This window comes from Esox lucius, chromosome 20 (assembly GCF_011004845.1).
Source record: "Esox lucius isolate fEsoLuc1 chromosome 20, fEsoLuc1.pri, whole genome shotgun sequence".
In the NCBI taxonomy this organism is placed as follows: Eukaryota; Metazoa; Chordata; class Actinopteri; order Esociformes; family Esocidae; genus Esox; species Esox lucius.
In genome coordinates this window covers 17,592,135-17,620,036 of record NC_047588.1, presented here as the reverse complement: position 1 = coordinate 17,620,036, position 27,902 = coordinate 17,592,135, and the positions used below count along the sequence as shown (strand labels likewise).

The 27,902-nt window shown below is 40.2% G+C and overlaps 2 protein-coding genes across 4 annotated transcripts; both read left to right on the top strand.

The window, feature by feature from the left end:
* Positions 1–418: 418 nt before the first annotated feature.
* Positions 419–13,057, top strand: LOC105031061 (tetratricopeptide repeat protein 24). The gene is made up of 14 exons (XM_020041028.3): positions 419–477; positions 2,556–2,642; positions 3,111–3,352; positions 3,888–4,181; positions 4,655–4,856; positions 4,964–5,170; positions 6,715–6,843; positions 7,461–7,582; positions 7,697–7,789; positions 7,961–8,072; positions 9,640–9,928; positions 11,697–11,857; positions 12,494–12,542; positions 12,630–13,057. Exons 3-14 carry the CDS (start codon positions 3,143–3,145, stop codon positions 12,739–12,741), a joined length of 1,980 nt encoding a protein of 659 aa, XP_019896587.2. The 5' UTR covers positions 419–477; positions 2,556–2,642; positions 3,111–3,142; the 3' UTR covers positions 12,742–13,057.
* A 4,183-nt stretch (positions 13,058–17,240) lies between these two features.
* On the top strand, positions 17,241–26,170 carry LOC105031062 (gonadotropin-releasing hormone II receptor-like). Of its 3 annotated transcripts, XM_020040790.2 has the most exons (5): positions 17,241–17,586; positions 20,013–20,105; positions 20,415–20,952; positions 24,673–24,874; positions 25,037–26,170. In XM_020040790.2, exons 2-5 carry the CDS (start codon positions 20,044–20,046, stop codon positions 25,423–25,425), a joined length of 1,191 nt encoding a protein of 396 aa, XP_019896349.1. In that variant the 5' UTR covers positions 17,241–17,586; positions 20,013–20,043; the 3' UTR covers positions 25,426–26,170. The 3 variants fall into 3 exon arrangements, with proteins under 3 accessions (XP_019896349.1, XP_012994800.1, XP_019896350.1); XM_013139346.3 differs by lacking the exon at positions 20,013–20,105; XM_020040791.2 differs by lacking the exon at positions 17,241–17,586 and having other exon boundaries at positions 20,047–20,123.
* The last annotated feature ends 1,732 nt before the right edge of the window (positions 26,171–27,902 follow it).

The following is a 27,902-nucleotide window of genomic DNA, read 5'->3' as shown; positions in this document are numbered from 1 at the left end:
AGATAGCTAGTTTGCCAACGTTAATGCATTATAAGATAACTAATAAATAAATACGTTTGTGCGAACGATTTACCAATGTATTTCTCAAGTTGACAAACTAATTTCAATACTGTCTTGGATGGATGTTCATGTCGTAAATGTGAGTAACTGAGTACCGCGTTAGTTGGCTAGCTGTCATGATGTAAAACATGCTGCTGCCGGTAAGAGAAACTAACATTATTATTAACTTGGTCATGTTTGTAGTTTTGCAGCTCTAGCATGATACAGTTGAATTAAACTAGGTTTCTAGCTACAGTACAGGTACAACTTTAGCTATATAGTTATATATTTAGGGTTAGGGTTAGAAAAAATAAAAAATAGAGTAACGTGTGATGTGTTCACAAGCTACTCTATTTTTTCATTTACTTTTTTCTATATTGTTCTAACAAAAGAACCCGAAAACATTCAGGGAGATGTTTGCTTATTACTTGCTTACTGGTAAAAGTAACACATTTCATATTAATATTATATATGTATATTAGTAGATAGCGATACTGTGTTAAAAAAGGTTAGAAAGAATTTAAATAAAAAATAGAGTAACGTGTGATGTGTTCACAAGCTACTATATTTTTTCATTTACTTTATTCTTTCCCTTTTTTCTCTTTATAGCACTGTTTTTATTTTTTTCTTCTTGGGTTATACCTGGGTTAATAAAATACTCTGAAGGAGGTCTTATATAACACTAGGTAACACACTTTTGTTCCTGGGTAGTAAGTGTTATTTTGTAAGTGCCTATGCCTAGAAAGTATTGAAAATGGCCATTATTCCCCACAAATGTTGCTTTTGTGACCAAGACAGGGATATTTTGATGGTGAAATTGACCTATTTCCATTGAATTTGTGTCTTTTGTTCACAGAAAAAAAGAAACATGAATCCAAATTAACGTGTTTATACTAAAGTAATACAAACATTACTACAAAAGATTTAGAAATGAGTCATTTTTTGAGATTTACGATTATACTGTAAATCACTTTCACAAATCAGTCTCCAAAGTCTCCCATCATGTTCTCGTTATACTGTCCTTGGTAGCAGCATTCCGGCAAGTTCAGTATATCCTGGTGGAATTGCTTGCCTAGCTCCTCCCAGTACGCTCCCATGTTCTTGAATTCATCAAGATGAGCATCAAGGATATGGACTTTGAGGGACATCCTAGAGCCCATTGTGCCGTAGTTCTTCACCAGAGTCTCAACCAGCTCCACGTTGTTTTCTGCCCTGTGATTGCCCAGGAAGCCTGTCCCAAAGGCTTAGATAGCAGGGAAACTTGGTAAAACCACCTTGGACACTCATCAACAATGCCACCATTTGAAGTCTCCTATGACCTCCCAGCAATACTCACCATACTTCAATGCATCCAGCAAGGTCTTGATGCTTTTGTAATCCTGTATTTTTACTACTATTTATATTACTGGAAAGTTCTCTAAAGTTCAAGAAGTTACTCCAAGTTTACTCAGCACTGAATCTATCTGGAATCTATCTGTACATTTCAAAATATTACTGTCCAGGTCCCAAAAGCAAAGTTTGTGGAGAATAATAGCAATTTTCTTTTGAGGCCCAAGCAATAAGGAAATATCACTGTTACATGGTGTAATCTGTTCTTTTATATTAGTTGTATTTTTCCTGGTTTAGGATTTTCCAGGTAATAATATTGCGAATACTTACAGAGGGAAAACTAATTTCAATTACGCAATCAAATCAGAATAAAATAAATAGGTGTAATTACCTTTTAATAGCAAATCTGTGCCGTTCATTGCACTTCAAGCAAAGTGGAATGTGATGAATATAGTATATGTCTGCTGCTATTTCATACCAATAACAAGTAGATCCACATTATGTTACGTTTACATTTACAGATTGTGCACCGACAAGCCTAATTGCTCCTACATGCTGATACTTTAATGCGCACAACAAAGACAGGGCAAACCAACATGAGATTTTTCCGCAGAACATGTGAAAACTGCATTTTACTTTAGAATTGTTTTGCAAGTTACAGAACAAGCAGTGTGGCCTGTGTCAATGAAGCCACGAGAGCAGGTGAGAGCTCTGATTTAAATGTGCAGGGTAGTATGAAACAGCATCTTAGCTGTAGTTTTTCTAGTTGAAATCGTCAGTCGCATGTTAGTGAATACATTATTTTGTAAGTTCACACAGACATTTATTTTGCATATGCAAGCAAATGTGTCATACTTTGGAGCCCTGTCCTACACTTAGTATCGCTGTTGTGCTGCATGATTTTTTAATTTCAGTTGCAAAGTGCAACAGGGTTTGAGTCAAAATATCTTGCTGTTTGGAGCCATTCATTGTTCTCTACACCGAGAATACAATCAATGGTTGTAATATGCAGGGAGTTCCAAGTTCTCAGCAGAAATTCCTACTGCTCCTTTAAGGTTGCCACATGTCTCTTGGTAGCCTCTTTGCCATCTCCACTTCTTAATGATGGTTTTCACAGTCCATGCTACATGCAATGCCTTCAAAATAGTTTCCTTGTAAACAATAACATACTGTCTCTCTGTTGTTAGCTGCTTGTGCCTCAGTCTTCAGTATGAAACCAAGAAACCTTCAAGGAAATCCTACTGGAATGGCTGATTTTATTTAATCGATGTTAGGTGACAGCAAATTTTTGCCTTTACATAAAGAAAATGTGCATTTCCACAAAGGGTTTGTAGACTTGATATCCACTGTATATGGAGTACAGAGGAACTCCTATTATTTCACACGTACTGTAGTAAGTTATGTGAGTAAAGGTACACTTTACATAGAAACCAATTTAGGATAATAAATACATTTCTGTATGTTATTATAATACATATTTTGGTGTTTAATTTTGATTTAATTTGTAAATGTTTGTAGAATCGTCTTTACCCCTAAGATGTAATGTTTCATGTAAAACAACCAAACAGAATTCACATTTAAATACATTATACCCCTCTTTGTAATGCAACAAAATGTGAAACAATTCAAAGGTGAATACTAATTATATCCATGGAAAATCTAGTACAGTACTCAGTGTCACCAGAGTGGGGCGGTCATGTCAGTTGTCTTGAGCGAGTGCTTCTCTCTTTCCTCTGTATTAGTCTCCTCGTAATGCTATCCTGTAGCCATCCCCATGGCATCCGTTAACTCCCCATCACAAGAGGGAAGGAAGAGGAAGAAGAAGAGTGACAGCGGTCTAAAGAGCAGAGACATAGAATCTGAGGTCACTGAGGTCCAAGTGTACATTGAGGACCTCACCGCCTCTGGCCACAGTGCCCTTAAGCAGGGGGACTTTGAAAAAGCCCTCAGCTGCTTCAAAAAGGCTTTCAAAGCTTCCACAGAGGTTACTTTTCTTATTCTACATCCTTTTGAGACATCATAAGTGTACAAGTACAAGCTTAGTTCTCTCAGTATGTTCCTGCACTTCACTACTCATATTAGGTAAGTTAGGCAGGAATAGAAATATTGGATTATTATCAAATAGTTGCACAGAGGCATATTTATATAGCCTATGTTTAGTATGACATCATTGTGGTTTATTGCTTTGGCAATCCAGTATGACCTCCAAGCCACTCTACATTAAATGGCAAAAAATCTTAAAACCCTTAGCTTCAATTGCAGCAGTTGTGAAGACATTCAATCCATAATATTTTTCTCATTAATTTGTAAAATCTTCTTTAAAACAGTTAACTCTAAAAAAGGAGGTAGTAGTAGTGGAATAGGTTGTGTGGTTTTCTAGGAAAGATCATGTTTAATACATTTTTGGATTTAGCAGCAGAATTGGAGAATGTGTATTTGTCAGGCAGACTTTCACTTTCCGTTTTATGTGAACACTTCATAATGTTGCCATTCTGAACATATTCAACTGTCACCCACAGCTAAAGGAGACCAGCATCCAGCGAGCATGTGCCTTTAATCTGGGAGCTGCCTATGTGGAGGCGGGGAAAGCTCAGAAAGGGTTGAACTTCCTTAAGCAAGCCCAGCCGGGTGGGAGGGGTGAGCGGGTGGCAGACCTCCAGTTCAACCTGGCTGTAGCCCATGAGACCCTGGGGAACCACCGCATGGCGGCTGGTCACTACCTCCAGGCAGCCCAGCTGTACCGTGCCCAGGGCAACGGGGACAATGAGGGGGACACCTGCGTGAAAATGTCCCACTGTCACGCGCTCCTTAAGGTCAGTCAGCTCCAGGTAGACTATGCTGGAAGTGGTGTTAGAGGACCACGCAGGCAAGGTTCATGTCAAAATGAGCAGATGTCCAGAACAGCCCTTCACACTTTATTTACAGGTTATATGTCAAAGACACTGCTGAATGTGGTGACAAGGTGGAAGACAAAACTAATTAATTCTACCAAATGACTATTATAGCAGATACTGCCTGCCTAGGCTACATCAGGAGCTGTTGTGGATGTGTGGTTTACTGGTGGTTGGTGACTATTCATTTACATTTTAGTCACTAAGCAGATTTGCAAATACTTTTGCACATGCTGGCTATACATTACACATTTTTTAACTGGGATTTCTCTGTGCGCATTAATTCTAAATTCCGTTCTTAACTAGATTTTTTCCCCCAATGTTATATTTATAAATATTGTCCCAAGCCTGTATGCTGCAAAGAGCTGGCTGTAATTCAAGCTGTATTTTTACAGGACTGGACCCAGGCAGCTCAGAGCCTCCAGAGGGCTGGTGAGAGCTACAGAGTTGCAGGCAAGCTGGATACAGCTGCAACAGCCTTTAAAGATGCAGGAAATTACATGCTCCAGTCAAATGACTTCACTATGGATGACATCATCACTGTGCTCACTGAATGCCTCGAGCTGAGCAACCACGTCAAAGACCCAAAGTCGCTTGGTAGGTAAAAACGTCAAAAAAGAGGAAACTAAAATAAAGTGGAACACCAAACCAGCAGTTGTGTTGTTGTTAAATATTTGCACACAGTTTTGTGGCTTGTCTTCCAGGTAAGCTATACAATGACCTGGGCCTGAGTTTCTCCCAGCTGAAATTGTTCCAGGAAGCAGCCATGTGCTATGAGCGAGCCCTGCCCTTAGTCAGCACCAAGCCCAGCAGGCAGGCTGTGGTCTTGCAGAACCTGGGAGCCGTTCACAACACCCTGGGAAAGTACCATCAGGCTCTGAACTACCACCGCAAAGCCGCCAGCCTGCATGGTGAGCTTATTATATCAATTACTCTGTATAGTAAACTTATACAATTTTGTCTGAATAGCTCAGTGCTGTTTTATGATGAAATGTCATCTGAGATGTGTAGGAGTAATTGTATAGACAGAGTGGCTCATCATAGACTGATATAGTTTGTGTCAGAATCCCCATAAAATGTAGCATCAAAATGTAATGATGGTTTGTTTCACATTTTACCATTCATGCATCACATAAAGAATTTCGAAATCCCTTCAAATAAGGCCTGTGTTGCATTGAGGATTGCTGAATGCTTTTCAGGTTTTAGCGCTAGATTTTATGGGGATTATGACTAATTTCAGTCTATTTCAGTCAATTGCTCACGCATATCATTATATCCCCTGATTGATCCTTTACCTGGGCCTGTCTGTGTCCAGTGATTGATCCTTTACCTGGGCCTGTCTGTGTCCAGTGATTGATCCTTTACCTGGGCCTGTCTGTGTCCAGTGATTGATCCTTTACCTGGGCCTGTCTGTGTCCAGTGATTGATCCTTTACCTGGGCCTGTCTGTGTCCAGTGATTGATCCTTTACCTGGGCCTGTCTGTGTCCAGTGATTGATCCTTTACCTGGGCCTGTCTGTGTCCAGTGATTGATCCTTTACCTGGGCCTGTCTGTGTCCAGTGATTGATCCTTTACCTGGGCCTGTCTGTGTCCAGTGATTGATCCTTTACCTGGGCCTGTCTGTGTCCAGTGATTGATCCTTTACCTGGGCCTGTCTGTGTCCAGTGATTGATCCTTTACCTGGGCCTGTCTGTGTCCAGTGATTGATCTTTTACCAGGGCTTGTCTGTGTCCAGTGATTGATCCTTTACCTTGGCCGTTTCCAATGATCATTGTCATCTGTCTCTGTGAATGTGTGTGGCTGGGGCTGTGTGTGGCTGAGACACCCACTGCTGATCTGAAAGAGTAGTTCCAGGGGGAGTCAATAGTGCTTACTACAGCACCACAGAGTGGCTCACACGCTGCTATGGACAAGAAATGTTGGTCAGCTCAAATGTTATATGATGCGACCAAATATAGACACTCGTTGTAGACACTTTTAAAATAATTTTTTGTTTTTCAGTTTTCTTTTGGGCATACATTTCTAGACACCCGGTAATGGGTTTTCAACATTGTAATGTTTTTATTATTATTACGTTTAGCAATTAACAAAATACATTTTGTGAACCTCCTATTTTGGTCTGGAGGTATAGTATGTTTTCTTATATGTGAATTATCTATAAATAGAATCACTAACATACATCTCTGTTACATGAAATTCCAAGTTTGAAAACGAGTGATTTCAATGGCCTATCAGCACATATGATATAGTACACAACGTTCAAGGGCAAGGGCAGTCTTTGGCCACATTTCTATTCAGCGTTTGGGAATTCAAAAGTAATGACACTGTAAAGATTGTCTCTTGAAACTAGTGTCACATTTGTCTCTCTTTCATTCTACTATCCTCACACCGTTTCTAATCTTATTTCTCCTACACTCCCCCTCTCTATCTCTTTTATGCTTTGCCTCTGTTCCAGGGTGTTTGGGCAGTCGTCGTGCCCAGGGCCGAAGTTTCCTTAACTGGGCCATTGCCCTCAGTCAGCTGGGTGGACATGAGGAGGCAGCAGAGAACTACCTCCACGCGCTGCAAGCCTTCAGAGACACTGGTACAAAATGTATTCAAACAGTCAACACACTACTGAAGAATGTACTATTTTAATAATACAAAGACGATCCTGGTCACGGCATGTCCACCTTGTACGTAAGGTCCATGTCGTAGTGTACGTAAGGTCCATGTCGTAGTGTACGTAAGGTCCATGTCGTAGTGTACGTAAGGTCCATGTCGTAGTGTGCATAAGTTCCATGTCCACCGTGTACGTAAGGTCCATGTGATCCGTGTATGTATGGTCCATGTCCATTGTGTGCGTAAGGTCCATGTTGTGGTGTACATAAGGTCCATGTCGTAGTGTACGTAAGGTCCATGTCGTAGTGTACGTAAGGTCCATGTCCATCGTGTACGTAAGGTCCATGTCCATCGTGTACGTAAGGTCCATGTCCATTGTGTATGTATGGTCCATGTCGTAATGTACGTAAGGTCCATGTCGTAGTGTACGTAAGGTCCATGTCCATTGTGTAAGTAAGGTCCATGTCGTAGTGTGTTAACAGTCTGATAATGTGTCTACATCCATTGACCCCTTTCAAATATTTGCGTCTCACACTCGCTGTCCTTCAGTATCTTTTCAAGATCGTTTTTCTTCCACCTGTTCTTTCTCTCTTTGTCTAGAAGACTATAAGGGCCAGTGCCAGGCTTGTGAGGGTTTGGGGGAAGCCTGGTTTAAATTGAGGAACGTGGAGAAAGCTACATTGTACTACAAACAAGCTCTGGGTTTACTGTCAAAGTGCAAGGTGAAAAACTCTCAGAAACAGCAACCCCAGATACCTAATATTACAGCCCAATCTCCTAGTTGCTCAGATCTTATCAAAGTGTATCATTTTGTTTAACCTCTGCCTTCCTTCCAGGACCCATCCAGCTCGATCCAGGAGCGTCTGGTCAACAAGCTGAGTGAAAGTCTGCAGCACAGACTGTCTCTGACAGTCCCTGGAAGACCCAAGGTATTGTACCTGACTGATCACATGATATATCAGCCAGGAGAAATCAATCAGCTGTGTATATTTCAGTACAAAGCGACACTGTACTGTGTGTTCGTGTGTGTGTGTGTTTGTGTGTACACATGCATGAAGGCGTAAAACCATTTTGTCACATTGTCACTACACTCCATATAGAGAGGAGCCGTCTTTTTTGGACACACTCCAAATGGGATTCACCAAGGACCACCTCGTAGAAAAGACCTTCGGAATGGGAATGAGGAGAAGAGTTCAAACCATGAGGACAGAGGTTAAATGTTGACTGTGAACAATGTTTGGATTTCAAGACACATATATGTATATAAAGTTTTATACACTCACATAAAGGATTATTAGGAACACCTGTTCAATTTCTCATTAATGCAATTATCTAATCAACCAATAACATGGCAGTTGCTTCAATGCATTTAGGGGTGTGGTCCAGGTAAAGACAATCTCCTGAACTCCGAACTGAATGTCAGAATGGGAAAGAAAGGTGATTTAAGCAATTTTGAGCGTGGCATGGTTGTTGGTGCCTGACGGGCCAGTCTGAGTATTTCACAATCTGCTAAGTTACTGGGATTTTCACGCACAACCATTTCTAGGGTTTACAAAGAATGGTATGAAAAGGGAAAAACATCCAGTATGCGGCAGTCCTGTGGGCAAAAATCCCTTGTTGATGCTAGAGGTCAGGGGAGAATGGGCCGACTGATTCAAGCTGATAGAAGAGCAACTTTGACTGAAATAACCACTTGTTACAACCGAGGTATGCAGCAAAGCATTTGTGAAGCCACAACACGCACAACCTTGAGGCGGATGGGCTACAACAGCAGAAGACCCCACCGGGTACCACTCATCTCCACTACAAATAGGAAAAAGAGGCTACAATTTGCACAAGCTCACCAAAATTGGACAGTTGAAGACTAGAAGAATGTTGCCTGGTCTGATGAGTCTCGATTTCTGTTGAGACATTCAGATGGTAGAGTCAGAATTTGGCATAAACAGAATGAGAACATGGATCCATCATGCCTTGTTACCACTGTGCAGGCTGGTGGTGGTGGTGTAATGGTGTGGGGGATGTTTTCTTGGCACACTTTAGGCCCCTTAGTGCCAATTGGGCATCATTTAAATGCCACGGCCTACCTGAGCATTGTTTCTGACCATGTCCATCCCTTTATGACCACCATGTACCCATCCTCTGATGGCTACTTCCAGCATGATAATGCACCATGTCACAAAGCTTGAATCATTTCAAATTGGTTTCTTGAACATGACAATGAGTTCACTGTACTGAAATGGCCCCCACAGTCACCAGATCTCAACCCAATAGAGCATCTTTGGGATTTGGTGGAACGGGAGCCTGGATGTGCATCCCACAAATCTCCATGAACTGCAAGATGCTATCCTATCAATATGGGCCAACATTTCTAAAGAATGCTTTCAGCACTTTGTTGAATCAATGCCACGTAGAATTAAGTCAGTTCTGAAGGCTAAAGGGGTTCAAACACAGTATTAGTATGGTCTTCCTAATAATCCTTTAGGTGAGTGTATATTTATTTTAATACTATTTTCACAAGTATGTTGATTTTAATGATTTGAAAAATTCTTAGCACAAAACCCCCAGCTAGTCAGGCTAATTATATATTTAAAATAGCTGAGCTACAGAAAACACAAAACATAACAAATGTTAGTGTGTGGTTAAGACTTATTTAGATACTCAAAATGGCCAGAGTCAGACCCAACTATCCTAGACTGTTTCTCTGCTTCTTAACTATTTTTAAGAATGCATATTTTTATAGTTTTACCTTCAGAGGACTGACTCCATTGTTGTTCCCTAGTGGCTGGTGCTGGCTGTGCAGAGGTGCCTGCCAGAGGGATGCGGAAGGAGGAGGATGTCCCTGGGCCAGACGGAGAACAGGCACATACAGAGGTGTCTACTGCAGGGAAGCGGAAGGAGGAGGATGTCCCTGGGCCAGATGGAGAACAGGCACATACCAAGGTGTCTACTGCAGGGAAGCGGAAGGAGGAGGATGTCCCTGGGCCAGACGGAGAACAGGCACATACAGAGACCATGGGATCTTTTACTGAACGGCCGGGTCATCTGGCTTTGATACCAGGGGCCAACAGGCAAGTCATTTAACACACACTAGGGTTTCTGTTAGTAAAATGTCATTTAACACACACACATACCACGGTTTCTGTTTGGAAAATGTCATTTAACACACACACCCCCTAGGGTTTCTGAAAATGTGGCATTTGACCCTCAGCATTTAAATTTGACTAGACATTTTCAAAAGTGTACTGGTTATCCATATCAATTTGGGCTCACTTCATTTAGACGAGTGGTGGATAGTTTGTTCACTAGGCTCTTGGTCAATTAAGATTTGTATAGTTGTCAGTCTTACACTCTCTTTTAAGAAACCTGTCTGATTCGTGCCTGTATCAGTGGACTTAATTTGGGAAGCCGCAGGTCTTTCTTAGTCCATCACGCTAGGCTAGTTAGTGGTTCTGAAAGTGTGTGTGTTTGGGGGAGGTTAAATTACTCCCTAATCTATAGATTTCACAATGTGTAACATTGCTGATAGAGCCAGGACACAGGAACAGAGGAATTTAATAACAGAACTACAACATAACAGATCCTGCGAAAAGAAGCTGAAAACAGGTGATGTTAACCAAGCAACGTTACAAATGAACGAAATCCAAGTAATGACTGACAAGACACATGAGGGGAAAAGGAACTTAAACAGGTGATCAGGGACATAACAACAAACAGGTGTCGGTGTGCTTAATGAGGGAGAGAGGGCGATGGGTCTGCTGGGCTAGGACCTGACAGGCTGGAAATTCACATAGGAATCTGTTGATCAGGAATCCCAAACAAAGTTTATATTGGATATTGTCCGGAATTGAACTCAGCGGTTAGTTCAGCTGAATCAGACCATTTCCTAGTCACCATCATCTCCCAAAAATCTCAGAAGGGAGGACGAATTTACAATGAGTACCAAGAAGGTGCACCAATAAATGTACAACTTGTGGTCTACACATTAATCATAGAGTCCTTCCTCACCTCCTGTATCATCGGCTGGTTTGGGTCTGCGTCTGCCTAAGTGTGAATGAATGACCAGTGTTTATGTAATGAGTTAAAATATATCTCATTTTGAGTTGTGCAGAAAGGGTCATTGGCTGTATCTTGCCTTACTTGTAAATTACAAAATAAATCATAAAATAATGAGATTGTAAAACCTGAAGATGAAGATGATAAAGGTTGAATGTCTGCTCTGCAAAGAAGAATGGAATAATAGAAAATGTTGTCATTAGCCAGCTACAGGTATACAGCCATCCACCCAAAACCCCATCCATAATGACTGTCATGGTGATGACCTTGGCCACCACTGATGATTCAATACCATCCCTCTTGAAACACACACAGACTTCTGCCTAGCTACATCAAAGAATTGGAGAACAAAACCAAGATAGCCTGGAAGCTGTGAGAAACAATGTCTGCCCAGCTCCATCTCAATCCATTGTCTTGCACTGTCCAGCCACTAGATGTTCCCTGCCATTGGGGAGTGAAAAGGAGGAACTTGTGCTTCAGATTTGTACAGTACATCCTGGATTATCCTGCTCACTAAACGGGTGTTGCACAGTGTTTGGTATTCTCGCATTCCCACAGTGTTTGGTATTCTCGCATTCCTACAGTGTTTGGTATTCTCGCATTCCCACAGTGTTTGGTATTCTCGCATTCCTACAGTGTTTGGTATTCTTGCATTCCCACAGTGTTTGGTATTCTCGCATTCCCAGAGGAATGATATGCCTACGATTGCTTTCACAGCATTTGTGTGTGATAGATTTTTTTAAATATTATATATGAGCCTAACTTTTCCCCTTTCCTATCTAGAAATCTTAATAATACATACGAGCACCCTGACCCCCATTACCAGAACCAAGCCTCAACAGAGCACCCTGGACTCATCCAGCAGAACCATGCCCCAACAGAGCCCCCTGGACTCATCCAGCAGAACCAGGCCCCAACAGAGCACCCTGGACTCACACTGCATAGTAAGAAGCACCTCTCCCTGAGTATAACTTTTCCACTACTCTCCAATTGGGGAAGTAGCTCCTAGTTATAACTAGTATATGTGAGGGATTTTTCTGTAAACTGTATATATAATCACATGTTTTATGAAATATATTAATGAGTAATCCAGACACACAATGAGTTCTTGAATGATGATTTACGGCCCTGAAATGTATAGCTTTTGGGTTCACTGAAAGTGTGACCCCAACATGAACCATGAGATCATCATAAGTTAAACCAAGGACACTCAGGAAGAGATAGGGGGCAAGAGGTAAACCCCGCCTTAAGGGGACTCCCAAAAAGGATGGTCAGATGGCGTGATGTTTGAAGGTTTTGTATAAAAAGCCATAGTCCTGAATTTGGGTGTATCTGCAGAAGGGCCTGGCTTTGATGTCTGTCATTCTTGTATGATTTTCATTAAAGTCTGTTGGATTCACAAGTTCCTGAGTTGAAGTGCTTTTTGTTTTAGTCGTTGTGGACTTTGTGCACACAACATTTACAGGCCACGCTTGTTGAAATAATGCTAGAATTTCTTTGAATTCTGCACATTTATTTTTTATAAAATGAATGGCTGTTATCAAACACTTCACATGTAGACTTTTGTCATCCCTCTATAGGCGAGCATCTGTATGAGAGCATTAAACAGAGGACAGAACAGACCAGCAGGTAAGAGATGTTGTCTGTGGGTTATTTCAAGTGATAGGCTTGGTAAGAGTAATCACTGATCACTTACCTTAACTTAATGTGTTTTAGTGAGACTCCATTGGCCGTGAGCTCCAAAGTTCTTCGCACTAGTGCACCCGATAATGAAGAGACCATACCCCTGTTTAAGAAATGGAAGTCCCAGATCTGCACAGTCATGTGATCCAGGTCCGGTCTAATCTGGTGGGGCCATTGGTTCAAGTATTCTTGGCAATTTGAATATTGAATGTATTTCTATGGATTAAATGTTATTCAAATACACATGTAAGTGCTGCTGTACATCTGTTCTTCTACCAGGACAAGGGTTGCCTTTTTCATTAGTGTTACAACATTTCTGTGAGCTTTGAATAATTTTCCTGTTTTTTAACAAAACCCTATGGAGGATTCCCGGAATAAGAAAGGAACTGGCCATCTGAATTTTTCCACAATGATTTTTTTCTCCAAATTCACTGTATGTACGTACAGTACCAGTCAAAGGTTTGGACACACCTACTCATTCAAGGTTATTTATTTTATTTTAATATTTTCCACATTGTAGAATAATAGGGGAGACATCACAAATGTGAAATAATACATATTAAATCATGTCGCATCCAAAACAAGTGTTAAACAGATCAATTAACAAGTGTGCCTTATGGAAGTTAATTTGTGGAATTTCTTTCCTTGATGCATTAAGGGTAGGTATACAGAGGGTGACAAGGTAGTGTGGGCATACGGTTGTTGTCTACATTATGGCAAGAACAACTCAAATTAACAAAGAGAAACAACAGTCCATCTTTACTTCAAATCATACCCCTACGAGGGCCGGAGCCTGCTGGTTTTCTGTTCTACCTCATCATTAACTGTACCCACTTGGCTTCCAGGTCTTAAGTCTGTGATTGGGGGTTACAATGAAAACATGGTTAGGAACTTGCTTTGAGGTCCTGAATTGAATGCCACTGCATTAAGACATGAATGTCAGTCAACCTGGAACATTTCAAGAGGATAAGTCAATTTGACCACGAATGAGAAGGATGGTGCTGAATCAGGTGACCACAGTTTAAAACTCCACAGTTTGACCCCAGAGTGTAGGAAAGGCAGCCAACAAGTGCTCAGCATATATGGTTACTCCAAGACTGTTGGAAAAGCATTCCAGATGATTACCTCATGAAGCTGCTTGAGAGAATCCCAAGAGTGTGCAAAGCTGTCAAGGCATTGGGTGGCTACTCTGAAGAATATGAATTGTTAACACTTTCTTTCGTTACAAAATTATTCAACATGTGTTATTTCATAGTTTTGATGTCTTCACTAAAATACTACAATGTGGAAAGTAGTAGAATGTTGAATGTGTAGGTGTGTAAATTTTTTTGACTGGTACTGTATCCTGGTTATGTGTTATTCTAAAATATCAGAATGTTTATAACTGCTTCAGTTTCATTTAATCTCTGCCTCTCATTCAAATCATGGTTGTACAGTTTTAAATAAATGTTGTTTTAGAATTAAACTGTGATCCTTTGTAAGAGAATAGCCATTTACTGCTGGCATTTTGCTGATATGATTTATGATGATATCGTTCCATTTACATATTGCATTCATCTTGAGGTAGATTGATCAAGATAACAACACAACTCAGTAGTAGTAAGTACACGTTGCTCAAGAAGTGCAAAAAACAAAAGCTTTTATAGCAGAGAATTCTCAGTTGAGTGGCCCGTTTTGAAACCTAATGTGTAAGCAAACTGTCCTACAGAATTGTACACTACTGTTCCAAAGTTTGTGTTCACATAGAAATGTCCTTGTTTTCCATGAAAACATACATGAAATGAGTTTGAATAGTAAATATAACAATATGAATAAGAAATATAGTAATTGACAAGGTTAGAAATAATGATTTTTATTTGAAATAATAATTGTGTCCTTCAAACTTTGCTTTCGTCAAAGAATCCTCCATTTGCAGCAATTACAGCCTTGCAGACCTTTGCCATTCTAGTTGTCAATTTGTTGAGGTAATCTGAAGAGATTTCACCCCATGCTTCCTGAAGCCCCTGCTACAAGTTGGATTGGCTTGATGGGCACCATAAAATGTACCACAAGGTCAAGATCCACCCACAACAGCTCAATAGGGATGAGATCCAGTGACTGTGCTGGCCACTCCATTATAGACAGAACACCAGCTGACTATAATCTTCCCAAAATAGTTCTTGCATAGTTTGGAGCTGTACTTTGGGTCATTGCCCTGTTGGAGGAAATTGGCTCCAATCAAGTGCCGTCCACAGGGTATGGCATGGCAGTGCAAAATGGAGTGATAGCCTTCCTTCTTCACTCCCTTGTACTCAGTAAAAATCTCCCACTTTACCACCACCAAAGCACCCCCAGACCATCACATTGCCTCCAACATGCTTGACGGATGGCGTCATGAACTCCTCCAGCATCTTTTCATTTGGTTTGCATCTCACAAATGCCTTTCTTTGTGATCTGAACACCTCAAACTTACAGTAGATTTGTCTGTCCATAACAAATGTTTCCAATCTTCCTCTGTCCAGTGTCTGAGTTCTTTTGCCCATTTTAATCTGTTATTGTTATTGGCCAGTCTGAGATATGGCTTTTTCTTTGCAAATCTTTTTTCCGGAGTCACCTCTTTACTGTTGACGTTGAGACTGGTGTTTTGCGGATACTAATCTAATGAAGCTGCCAGCTGAGGGCCATGTGGAGCATTTGTTTCTCAAACTAGACAATTTATTGTGTTTTTCCTCGTGCTCAGTTGTGCACCAGGGCCTTCCACACGTGCTTCTGTTCTGGTTATAGCCAGTTTGCGCTGTTCTGTGAAGGGTAGTACACAGCATTGTACAAGATCTTCAATTTCTTGGCAATTTCTCACATGGAATAGCCTTTATTTCTCAGTACAAGAATAGACTGAGAAGTTTCATAAGAAAGTTCTTTGTTTCTAGTCATTTTGAGCCTGTAATCGAACCCACAATTGCTGATTCTCCAGATACCCAACTAGTTTAAAGAAAGCCAGTTTTATTCAGGACATTTCAATGGGGGGAGGGGGGTTAAATAAATAATTTTGATAAATGTCTAATATATATTACTTCATTAAATCAAGGGATTTATTAGCACATAATTATTGGCATCCTTGGTTTCATATACAACCCTGTTTCCAAAAAACATGTGACACTGTGTAAAATGCTAATAAAAACAGAATGCCCTTATGTGAAAATCATTTATCCCCATATTTAATGGAAAATAGTAAAAAAACAACATATCAAGTATTGAAACTGAGAAACGCTATTGTTTTTGGCCAAATACATTCCTATTTTGAATTTGATGCCAGCAACAAATTTAAAAATAGTTGGGACTGGGGCATGTTTACATGTGTTGCATCACCGCTTCTTTTAACAATACTCTGTAAGCTTTTGGGAACTGAGGAGACCAATTGCTGTAGTTTTGAAAGTGAAATGTATTCCCATTCCTGCTTGATACAGGATTGCAGCTGCTCAACAGTTCAATGTTTCCTTTGTCATATTTTTATTTCATAATCCGCAAAATGTTTTCAGTAGGGTACCAGTCTGGAATGCAGGCAGGCCTGTTTAGCACTCAGACTATTTTAATACGGAGCCATGCTGTTGTAATACATGCAGAATGTGGTTTGGCATTGTCTTGCTGAAATAAGCAAGACCTTCCCTGAAAAAGACATAATCTGGGTGGCAGCATATTTTGCTCCAAAACCTGTATATACTGTTCAGCATTAATGGTGCCTTCACAGATGTGCAAGTCACCTATTCCATGTTTTTTCGTATCCCGAACAATTCTTCTGGCAGGTCTACCTGACCTTGGCTTAGTATCAAGAGATACCTGACTTTTCTACTTCTTAAAGAGTGATTGAACAGTACTGACTGACATTTGCAAGGCCTTGGATATCTTTTTATATCCTTTTCCATCTTTATAAAGTTCCATTACTTTGTTACGCAGGTCTTTTGACAGTTCATTCCTGCTCCCCATGGCTCAGTATCTAGCCTGCTCAGTGCATCCACGTGAGAGCTAAGATACTCATTGACTATTTATACACAGACACTAATTGTAATTTAAAAAGCCACAGGTGTGGGAATTTTTGGAAACAGTGTTGTATAATGTCACTGAGCCTGTTTATACTTGTTCTGGAAAAAACATTGGAAAGGACCACATGCACTACTTAAACTATAAATACCACATTATTAAATATTGTTCAGATTCAAATGTGTTTTATGTAGAATCCTTCCCTTCAAAAGAATCGCCAAATATCCCTTTCTTTCAAAAACGTTTGTGTGTTAGGTTGTATAGAGAGAACCCTTTCCTTATACACAACTCTCATCTTCCAAAAATGATTTTTCAGGTGATAAATGTTCCTGTAAGTACATCCATTCGTAAAGAAGCTACCACAATGAAAGGGCTAAATGAAGAACACGTTAGTAAAACATTAAATCATATTTTCTTTTTTTACTAAACTTACTGTTACATTTTCAATCCAGAAGCGAGTGAACACAGCTTTCACAAACAATGCATTTGTGATTATCGCCCCACCAGGTTTCCTTTCCGCACTTCAGCACAGAGTTGTGTGAACAGCTCCCCCCCCCCCCCACCACCAGGGTTGTTTAAGTAACCTCTCCCCCAGGCTATTGCGCACATGGAAGAGTCTGTGAACGAGATTAGTTCTTGAGGAACGTTGAATCTGACACACTGAAAGTAGTGGGATAGGGTTCTGTTGAACAGAACTGTAGTGCCTATTTAATCTGTCTCGGAGCCCGACAAGGGTTGGACATTGTATCATATGGGGGAAAAAATGAAATTGGATCAACCGAAACCCTATAATTATTTGTTGTCTTTTGGAGACTAAACTGTTTTCCTATTAGTCGCAGTTTATGATAATAGCTACATATATCATTGCGTAACGTCTTAGGTTATCAATTGGAATATACAACATTGTATTGAAGTGAAAGTGTGCTTTGTGGCATTGGAGAAGAATGCATTCCAAGTGAGTTGAGCGACAAACAAGGTAGGAATGAGCATATCATTCACTGCAGGTTTTTATTACGTGACGGACTTATGATTAGCCTACACAACGCTCGTAATGACTGATGTATTGCCTGCGATATAGAGCCGTACCGCAATATTTAAGTTGTTCAATAATACATGAACAAAAATTAATTGAACAAAAATAAGCAATGGCCCTGCAAATCGCAAACGCTTTTTGGCCAATAGACTCGCCTGTGAAAATGATTGTTAATATGTATTATGTCCTAGTTCAGATTTCTTTCTCCACTTAGAAATATATAGCTACTGCTGGCTCACATTCATTCTTGTCACCACCTGAAGTTTAATTCTCGCTTTGGGCCAACAGTCGAAATGCTGAGATAACAATTTCGAAATCAACTGCTACGTTTTCCGTTGCACACACGCTAGCAAAAGCAACATGGAGTAGGTTTATTATAGGGATAGTCTCAAATTATCGCTTTTTGACAGAGACGCCAAAAAAAGAATCTATGAAAGAATGTACAAGGTTAACTCCGAAGTCCCTTGGCTACTGGTGCGTGACTAGGATGATCGATGTACTGCCGTGAAACTTGATCCCTCTGTCCTTCACATTCGTTTGCGTGCTGTTGACAGGGATCTTTCATAGGATGTAAGAACAAACAACCATAAAAATGACTTACTAAATTGTACTGGCTGATTAACACTTATGCCAGGTGCAACGTATATTATATTTTACTCTGCCATAGCATTTAAAAGATGTTTGCATACAGAGGACCCATAGATGGAGATGGAGACAGATACTGCGTGTGATGTAGGAAAAGGTTTTCATATTTCATGTATTATTAACAACCGTCCTGGGGGGTGAGGCTCATATTCTCCCCAGGGCCCGGTTCTTTTCTGAAGGCAGGACGGACTGAGAGGGAAAGTATTGAGAGTGTGAAAGCATGCAGATGGTGTGTGTCTTTGTATCCTGACACACCCTTTTGTCTAAATCATTCTGATGTTTAGTGGTGAATTCATTGAGAGTGTCCTGTGACACACATGTATATGTTTATATTTATACGGATACACACACACACACACACACACACACACTTTCTTTCACATCTCTCCCATCTCACTCTCATTTACACATACATGTCCAAGGTCATTAATAAAGGGAAGGGAGGGGCTAAATGAATGGAATTAATTATTGAGGAAGACTTTCCCATGAACACTCACGGACACGCATACATTTTCTATCTATCATATATCTTACATTCTCACTCCTATTCACACACACACACACCTGTCATAAGTCATCAAAAGGGGGATGAGGCTGGGTATTTAAAAAAGGGAGAAAAATAGAAAGGTTGTTTTTGTGCAGGGTTTAGGGTCAGTGTAATCTGAAAGGTTGTTTTTGTGTCAGCACTTTTAACATATTCTGGCGATACATTTCTCATGTCCCTATGTCCCTGCAGTAGAAACACCAGAGGTTTCTTCTTTTTCAGTATTCACTGGACAATGTGTTAGGGGAGTGTGTTGACAGCTTTGAAGAGGGGTAAAGTCAGGCTCTGCGTTCCTCTACATTAACTTTTAAGTAAATGCCAGACGCCAAATGTGGCTCAAGCAAAAGTGACCTTCCCCAGCATTCAACCCACTGGCTTTTCAGGTTCGGTGTCATTCCATTTTGCACTAGTTGAAAAGCATGTCGTTTTTATGGTGATAAATCTACTGTCCAAAACAGAGTACATATTGTCACTGCAACACAATGTGTGATTGCTACCCCTTTCAAATTTCAAAAAACGGATACAAATAATTTGATGGTGTCTTAATCCTCTTTCCGACCGTAATGCATGCGATAGGCATAGAATAAGGATCAACTATGATGTGCAGAGACAACACGGTCCATGGCGTAAGTCATTGTGCCATCCTAGATCACGGTGGACACAATAAGGCTTCAGGGCGGTGATTGCAGTCTTCTGTGGCTAGACAGCAACATAGTCCTGATAGCATTGGCCATAAAGGGATCTACAAACAGATGTATCATGGTTGGGGTCAATGAGGATTCTGTATAATGGTACGTAGGCCTCTACTTCAACCCTATTGGAGTCATAGAATCGGATCAGGTTCGATCACTGTTTTTCTTTCCAAAGTAATGATGCAATGCTTCACACCGACACTACAGCCTATTTGAGACAAAAGGTCTTGTAGTGCTTATTGAGGAAATCGGGTATTTTCGAAAGATTATAGTGCATTGTTTAAAATGTCTTTTTATTTGGCTTTTAGTCTACGCTCACATCCAGGCTGACATATAGTGACTGGATACATTTCGTAGTTTTTTTCTTAATGATTCTCTGTGGGAACCACCAAGCTCTGCCAACTAATCCACACAGCACCATGTATCACAAATCAATTCCACACAGAGTCTTCCAGTTAGAAAATATACATCCTATCCTCATTTTGCAGAACCTGCGTGTATCTGACAGAGGCTAGAGCCATGAAAACGGCAAGGCAGCAGATTTATGAGTGCGGAACGTGCAGTGCTGGTCTGATTACTGCGTGAGTTACAAGGCAGAGGTATGTTATAGCCAGGGAGGCTGCCTTAGGTGTCTCATTAGTGACAGTCTGTTGAATACAGCTACAACTGCCCTCTGCGTACGGATGAGCAGTAACAGGCGCTGACGTTTTCTGATTATCAAGTTGCACGTCAGTGGGATAATTGTTTGTCAACATCATGATGTCAATACAGTTATCTCTGAAGATTAGCTGACGGACATGTTTTCATGATACTAAAGAATGGAATCACAGTAAATATATCACATTTTCAGAGTCATCTATTCAGACATATTGTTTTTTCCCCCCGGGCAGGATGTCTGCCAACCTGTCCATCCTGAGGCCTCCATTAGTGGGCGCCACCGGGTCCATGACACCCCCATTTTCGAACATCTCCCAGTTTCCTCCTCTGATAGACTGGGAGGTGCCCACCTTCACGCGAGCCGCCCAGTTCCGCGTCGGTGCCATCTTTATCCTCTTCATATTTGCCGCCTGCAGCAACCTTGCGCTATTGGTCAGCGTGTGCCGGGGGCGTGGCCGGCGCCTGGCTTCACACCTGCGACCGCTCATCGTGAGCCTGGCCACTGCCGACCTGATGATGACCTTTGTGGTGATGCCGTTGGACGCCATTTGGAACATCATGGTACAGTGGTACGGCGGGGACAGCATGTGTAAGCTGCTCTGCTTCCTGAAGCTGTTTGCCATGCATTCATCTGCCTTCATCCTGGTGGTGATCAGTCTGGACAGGCACCACGCCATCCTGCACCCACTGGACTCACTCAGCTCCCACCACAGGAACAGGAGGATGCTGGGTCTGGCCTGGGGCCTCAGCGTGCTGCTTGCCTTACCACAGGTGAGTTCAAACCCAGGTGGGAGGGTTGCTGGAAACCGTTTGGCGCTCCAGGAAATGCAATGTGAAGTCATCTTTAAAGGCTTGTTGAGATGTTGTGTTCATGCCTAACATCTTTGAGCCATCAACGATGTGTAACTCGATACAGCGGGCCTACAGTCCTATGTGCAATCTATTGCTTTTGGACATATGTCACGTGTTTCATCACTTCAGTGGCTAATGAGGAGAAGGGCTTACTGAGGTCATCATCACTACCATCATCGACCATGCACACACACCCCTGCACGCACACACGCACGCACACACACACACACAGACAAAGCAATTAACAAGGAGTCATTATCTAATACATTTTTTCTTGGGATCAAGCTTTGAAATCTAATGGACTTAGTCTTGGGATTTAATGGACCTTGGCTGGGGCTGAAATGGACTCTAATCAATCAACTTAGTGTGGTGATTTAATTGACTTAGACTGGGGATCTAAGGGGCTCAGGTTGTGGATCTAGGTTTGAGATCTAATGGACTTAGTTTGGTGATCGGATGGACTTACACTGGGAATTTAATGGACTTGGCTGGGGATCAATTGGACTTTTTGGGTGTGAGTTTGGATGGGGATATAATATATGTAGGGATCTAATGGACTAAGTCTTGGGACCTAATGGACTAAGTCTGAGGAGTTTTCTGCCTCTTTCGCAGTATGTTCTTTGAATCAACAACTTGCGAACGATTACTTATGAAATCTAGACCACGATTCATGGTATTTTCACAGAATCTAATGCATAGAATAATCCTTTGGAAGGATTCTAGTTGATATACATTTGATATTTACGTCTTACAGCCTGGAGCTCACCTCTGTCAGATATGCATGACACTTTTTACTCAGCAACTCCTGGGCATTGGGTAAAAACCTTCACTTCCCTAATAGATATGATTGAACTTTTCCAAATTCCAAAGTGTGTAGGTGGGAGAATATTGTAAATAAAGGCACCGTAAACATTTCTATGATAAGGTTCAATAAATACCAGCCATAAGTGAATATTTGAAAAGACGGTGAACGAAGTGAATGTGAAATGTGTTTAGAGTGGTCGCACTCTGCTGGTGATTTGCAGGAGGTGCATGTATATAGAAAAAGAGGGTTGTGATAGAGTAGATGATATTGCTCACTACTATGCCAATATCTCTGTGTTCAGTGGGCCATAACCTTAAAAGCAGAGGTCCCACACTGCAACTTTGATATGCGTATAGAATACATTATGTTTAATAATCCATCAATATATTTGTCAAATCAAGTATGTTCATGTTTTTTTTTAATAATCCATCAATAATGGATTCAAGAAAACAATTAGCTTGAAGTCACTTGACCAAGCCAGTGTATTTTAGGTTGATAAAACCGATAGGTAATGTTGCACTGTAAGTTCAGCCAGTATATAGTGAAAAGTTGATGGATGGATGCATTCATTGATTTGCTTTGATTGAAATGAAATATTTCCTTTGACAATAAAGCTATATAACCACAGCCATATAAACTGTAAATATGCAAGGAATATAGTAGCACAAGACCAACAACTAATGCGTAATATCTTGTATTTTATGGAGCTGAAAGATACTTCCACCCCACCCCACTGTGCTTGAAAGTGGGGAAAGTGCCAATAAGAGGAAGTTAGAAAAGAGGGGAAATGCCATACGCTCCTTAGGAGAATAGATTTATGAGTCTGAAGAGACAAATAAGTTTAATTTACTGTGAGTAGTGCAGGGGCTGCTGGGAGTTTTATAAGCTGTGCACCAGGTGAGAAGAGGTGATTTTGATCATCTTGCTTCAGGCTCTTCCGCTATAATTTAATATTCAAGACTGGTGATTCAGTGCAGAGGGGCATGGCTGGATTCATGTAGCAGTGAGGTATTGTCAGCATTTCCACAAGATCCTCTCCCCTGTGCAGCTGAGGGCAAGGGTGAAGAATGATAGAAAGATTAGCATTTCAGTCAGGGGCTTTTCAAGGAGAAATCTAAAATTCCTGGCATACTGAAATAATTTGATATTGTGCCACCTGGAGTGCAAATGTTGATTATATTACTGAGAAGTAGTAAAGTGCTACATCAGCAGATGGTAAAAAAAATGTAAGCTGCATTTTTTTTTTTATCACTGACATTTCCAGTGCAACTTACATAAATTATTGGTTATATACATTTAGTATCAGTAGGTAACACATTATTAGGAAGAAATAGAGGGGATGAATCAGCTAATTGGAAGCTAGAGATGATGGCCAGGATGCTATGATAAAGCATCAATTTATAAAGATGTAAACCATAAAATAATTGAGTATTTACAGTTAAGTTGAAATACAGTGCATGGGTAAGTGTATGGGTAAACTTTTGACTTGTACTGCATGTCTACAAATAAATAATTGAAAGACACTTCAGCTCCTTTTCCCCCTCAAAAATAAAGTCTATGATGTGGATCCACTTTGTGATAAGCGTTCAGTAAAAGTTTGATCAGCTGGTTTTTACTGACCACTGCATTAATTGAATAGAAAAGACTGCAAGCATGACTCAGACATTCAGTTTCTCATTTAGCCACTAATACAGCCTTTACTTTAAAAGCAAACTATATTTACCCCAACAATAACAACACTTATCAAAATTGTTAAATGGTTAAAAAATATATAGGGTTACAGTTAGTAATAGGCTTATAATATTTATATATACACCTCCAGAAGAAATTAAGAGACCACTGCACTTTTTTCTTTCCTTTCCAAAAAAGTTGAAAAGGAAGGTTTTGAGTGAGGAACAGAAGCGTTCAATTTGCAGTGGTCTCTTAATTTTAACCCTTCGGTTCCTCACTCAAAACCGTTCCTTTTCAACTTTTTTGGAAAGGAAAGAAAAAGGTGCAGTGGTCTCTTAATTTTTTCTGGAGCTGTATATGAGTGTAATATTTATATTATATATGAAGGTAATATTTATGTTATGTATGAATGTAACATTTAGAATGTTTTCGAAAAACGGATAACGACTGTTTCATCTACTTATCACATATTTAAAGATTTCCCAAAACGTACATCATTAGTAAATATGTTTTCATGCCTTTAATAATAATGGTATCTTTACTGGTTAAATATCAATATAACTCATCACTCTTTGAAGTAGTATTTGATACAAAAGTATCAATATGCCAACTCTTAGTCCCCTGACCCTAACAAAAAAACTACAAAATCTGTAACCAGAAGTGAACACAAAATATACATCTATAAATGTTGTTAAAAGACTAGTCCAACATTCCCTCATCCCAATAAACATTTTGCTGAGTTGCCTCGCTACAGTAGCTTGCAGAAGGATTTGAGTCATTTCAGCCTTTTTTAATAAAACAGGTTAGCTAGCCTATCTGAAATACATGTTAGTAAACTTAGTAAATTAGTTTCAGAAGTGGATGTCTAACATAAACATATTAGCTAATTCTGATTCCTCATTGGACAACAATGTGGAATCATAGCCATTACACACTGACCTGTTCACATGTTTGTTCTCAAACATTTGTTGTTATGGATAGATCGCTGAAAACAGTTGCTCTAATGAGAAACAGGGTAGTGTCTTGCATTCGGACTGCAGTGCGACTCATACACGTACCTCATTAGAAGATACAATATAGATGAATTGAGCATATTACCTTGAATTATGGTGAGAAAATAATCCAGGTAGATTGTTATTATTCACTGACTTCCTGTTCCTCAGCTGTTCATCTTCCGGGCCATAAAAGTCGAGGGAGTAGACTTCACCCAGTGTGTGACCCATGGCAGTTTTAAAGAGCGATGGCAGGAGACCGTCTACAACATGTTCTACTTTGTCACACTCTATGTATTCCCCCTGCTGGTCATGAGCTACTGCTACACACACATTCTCATCGAGATCAATCAGCAACTCCACAGGAACAAAGGTACAAGCTAGCTGTCCCAATCTCGCAACCACAATACATGCATGGTTAAACTGGTAACAGCCGTGCATGCTGTTTTAGTAGTAATTACATACTGACAATGTTTAGCAGAGCACCAGCTTTTTTGATTTTAGGTTGCTACTAACCAGCGTCATACTTTTCCAGCTGGCGAGTCCTGCCTGAGACGCAGTGGTACAGACATGATCCCTAAGGCCCGAATGAAGACTCTAAAGATGACCATCATCATTGTGATGTCATTCGTGGTCTGCTGGACGCCCTACTACCTCCTGGGTATCTGGTACTGGTTCCAGCCGGAGATGCTGCATCTCACACCTGAATATATCCACCATGCATTGTTTGTTTTTGGCAACCTGAACACATGTTGTGACCCGGTTATTTATGGCTTCTACACACCCTCGTTTCGGGCAGACCTTGCCATGTGCTGGTGTTGTAGGAAAAGGGACACAAATGTCTCCCCCAGGTCTTTGGACCAACGGTCTGTCCACCATGGGCCCCACAGTGGAGAGCAGACCAGAGAGACTGGAGGTACATAACTGGAGATGAACGAAAATACATCTGTTAGGTTGCAGGGCTAAAGAAAAGCAGACCTAGAAATGAGAGGTACTAAGGCTGGACCTATTCTATAAAGATTACCTTACCTGAAAAGGAAACATATTTTCTGGGCCTAATCTACTGCACAGGACTTCATGAATGATGCAGATCAAATATTCAGGGGAAAGCAGAACGGAATCAATTGGGGTTTGGTAGGTTTCTGCCTGTTTTGGAAATCCAATTTAACAGCAACAGATGAGCACGTGCCACTCTATTTAAATGAGGAAAATACATTTTAAGCACTGTATGAGTCAATACCAGTGTCCTTCTATAAAACAATGTAAAACCCCTAGACAGTATTGAGCATCAGATAGATATTCCATGCTACTTATTACACTGTCTGCTGATTATTTTATAAGCAACCTGTGTCCTTATAATTCCAGGGTGCATGAGATGGCCTCCATGGACACAAAGTCCTTCCAGAACTGCCAAATTACTCTTACGTTTGTACATCAAAAATGTTGGCTGTTTCATTTGGAAGACAAACTCTCCAGAGGACTGTTATGTTCAGTGCATGTCATGAGGGAAAACTAAATGTATGCTGCATTTACTTCGATGCATTGTGGCTTGATAACCAAAGTACGACAAGTAAATGATGTGCAGTCAGGCTAGGATATTCAGTGCTTACCCTGTGATCATCTAGCAAAGTGGGTTTTGAAAAGCCAAAATAAAAATATATATGCATTATTATTATTTTCCAGGTTTATGTATTTATGTCTTAATAATATTTTTTTATGCTCAAAATCCCAAAATTTACGAAAACTGCATTAAAACCTCTTGAGATGTGCTAGGCTCTGCTTACTTGAAGTCCCTTATGTAAACAGCACTGTAGAAAAATATCTGTAGATTTACAGCACATTTCTGGGAGCTTGGACACCAGAAGAAAACAGTTAAAAACAGATTACAAAATTACAATATTAATATACATATAAATATTTATATGGTAAAAAAATATTAATCTGTAGAAATATGACAATGTACTTCAAATAAAGTATATTCCTGTAATTTCACAGCAAGAATGAATTTTCTTACCCAAATTCTGCCTTTTGTTGCTGTCATCTATTGCAATTAAAAAAATTCATATTTCAAGTTAATTTTATTTATACATCAGTAATTACTATTTTGGCAATGTACCAACATCTACCAGACAAGGGGTTGGCAGAGAAATGCAAGAGTCAGTGTTCTGCTTTGTCTAAAGTCACATAATAGTTTATAAAGCAGTAAAGCAAATCAAACAGAAACATTTTCATTTCTATGGTTGGCACACAAACACGATCATAATCCCCAAAAACATTCCAAAGGTTAACACTGTACATAAATAACAAGATTGCACAAAAGCTCTGTCACCTTCTTATCAATTACCACTAACAAAAACATTAACAAAATCAACAGCCACAAAGCATGCTGGGATAAAAAAAACTCTATTTATACAGTTTATTTTTGTAAACAGCGAATCAAAATCTGTGGAAAAACTAATTCTTGTGTTTCCTCATAACTGACTTTTCCGGTTATTTTACAGGACAAATATTAAATGAAGGTTTTATGTATAATAAAAATAAAATAAATACTGTCATTGTGAAATCCAGAAAATTACATTCAATTTAAAGTAAATTACCGTAAGATAACATTTATTTTTTATAGTGAGGGGTACAATTGGGCAGGAGCCAGCAGGAACTGATGAGACACGTACTGTTTGCCCTCCTACCATCAGGCAGGCAGTACAAGTCTTTTCATTCCCACACCAGCAAACTCAGGAAGAATATCTTTCCATCCATTTTAACCCTGCTGAACTCTGTGACCCATCACTAACCACACCCACACTGCTTAGTACTGCCTCTCAGGGACCATGTTGCACTACTCCCTTGTACTACTGGATTCTATAAGTAAGTAAGTTTTCAGTTGTTACATGTATGTGTCTACCTTGGGAACCTTAATGCTGCTATCCGTGCATTTCAGTTGCACATACTCACCTCCAATTTGCTCAATTGCATTGTACCTAATACTCGCACATTTTTTGCCCTCCCCGTTTGCCTTCATTGCTCATTTAGAATTGCCGTTTGCACAGTATTTGCCTTCATTGCACATCTATATATTCCACTTGTAACATACACAATACTTAATACCTGTATATTTCCTGCTTTCTATTTGCACTTCTGCTTAGATGCTAATTACCTTTCTTTGTACTGTACTCATACTGTTTAATGAAAATAAAGTTGAATCTAATCTAAAAAATTGGGGGGAGCTGAGCTCCCGTACTTCCACTGGTTGCACATTTTAGATACAACTGGCATTATTTTCACCCAAACCACTTTAACAAATAACCCTGTGATCAGGTTAGATACCACCGTCAGACAAAATTAGGACTACCCCACTTCCCAGATCCCAATTTAAACTTTGCTTATAAATGAAGATCGCAATT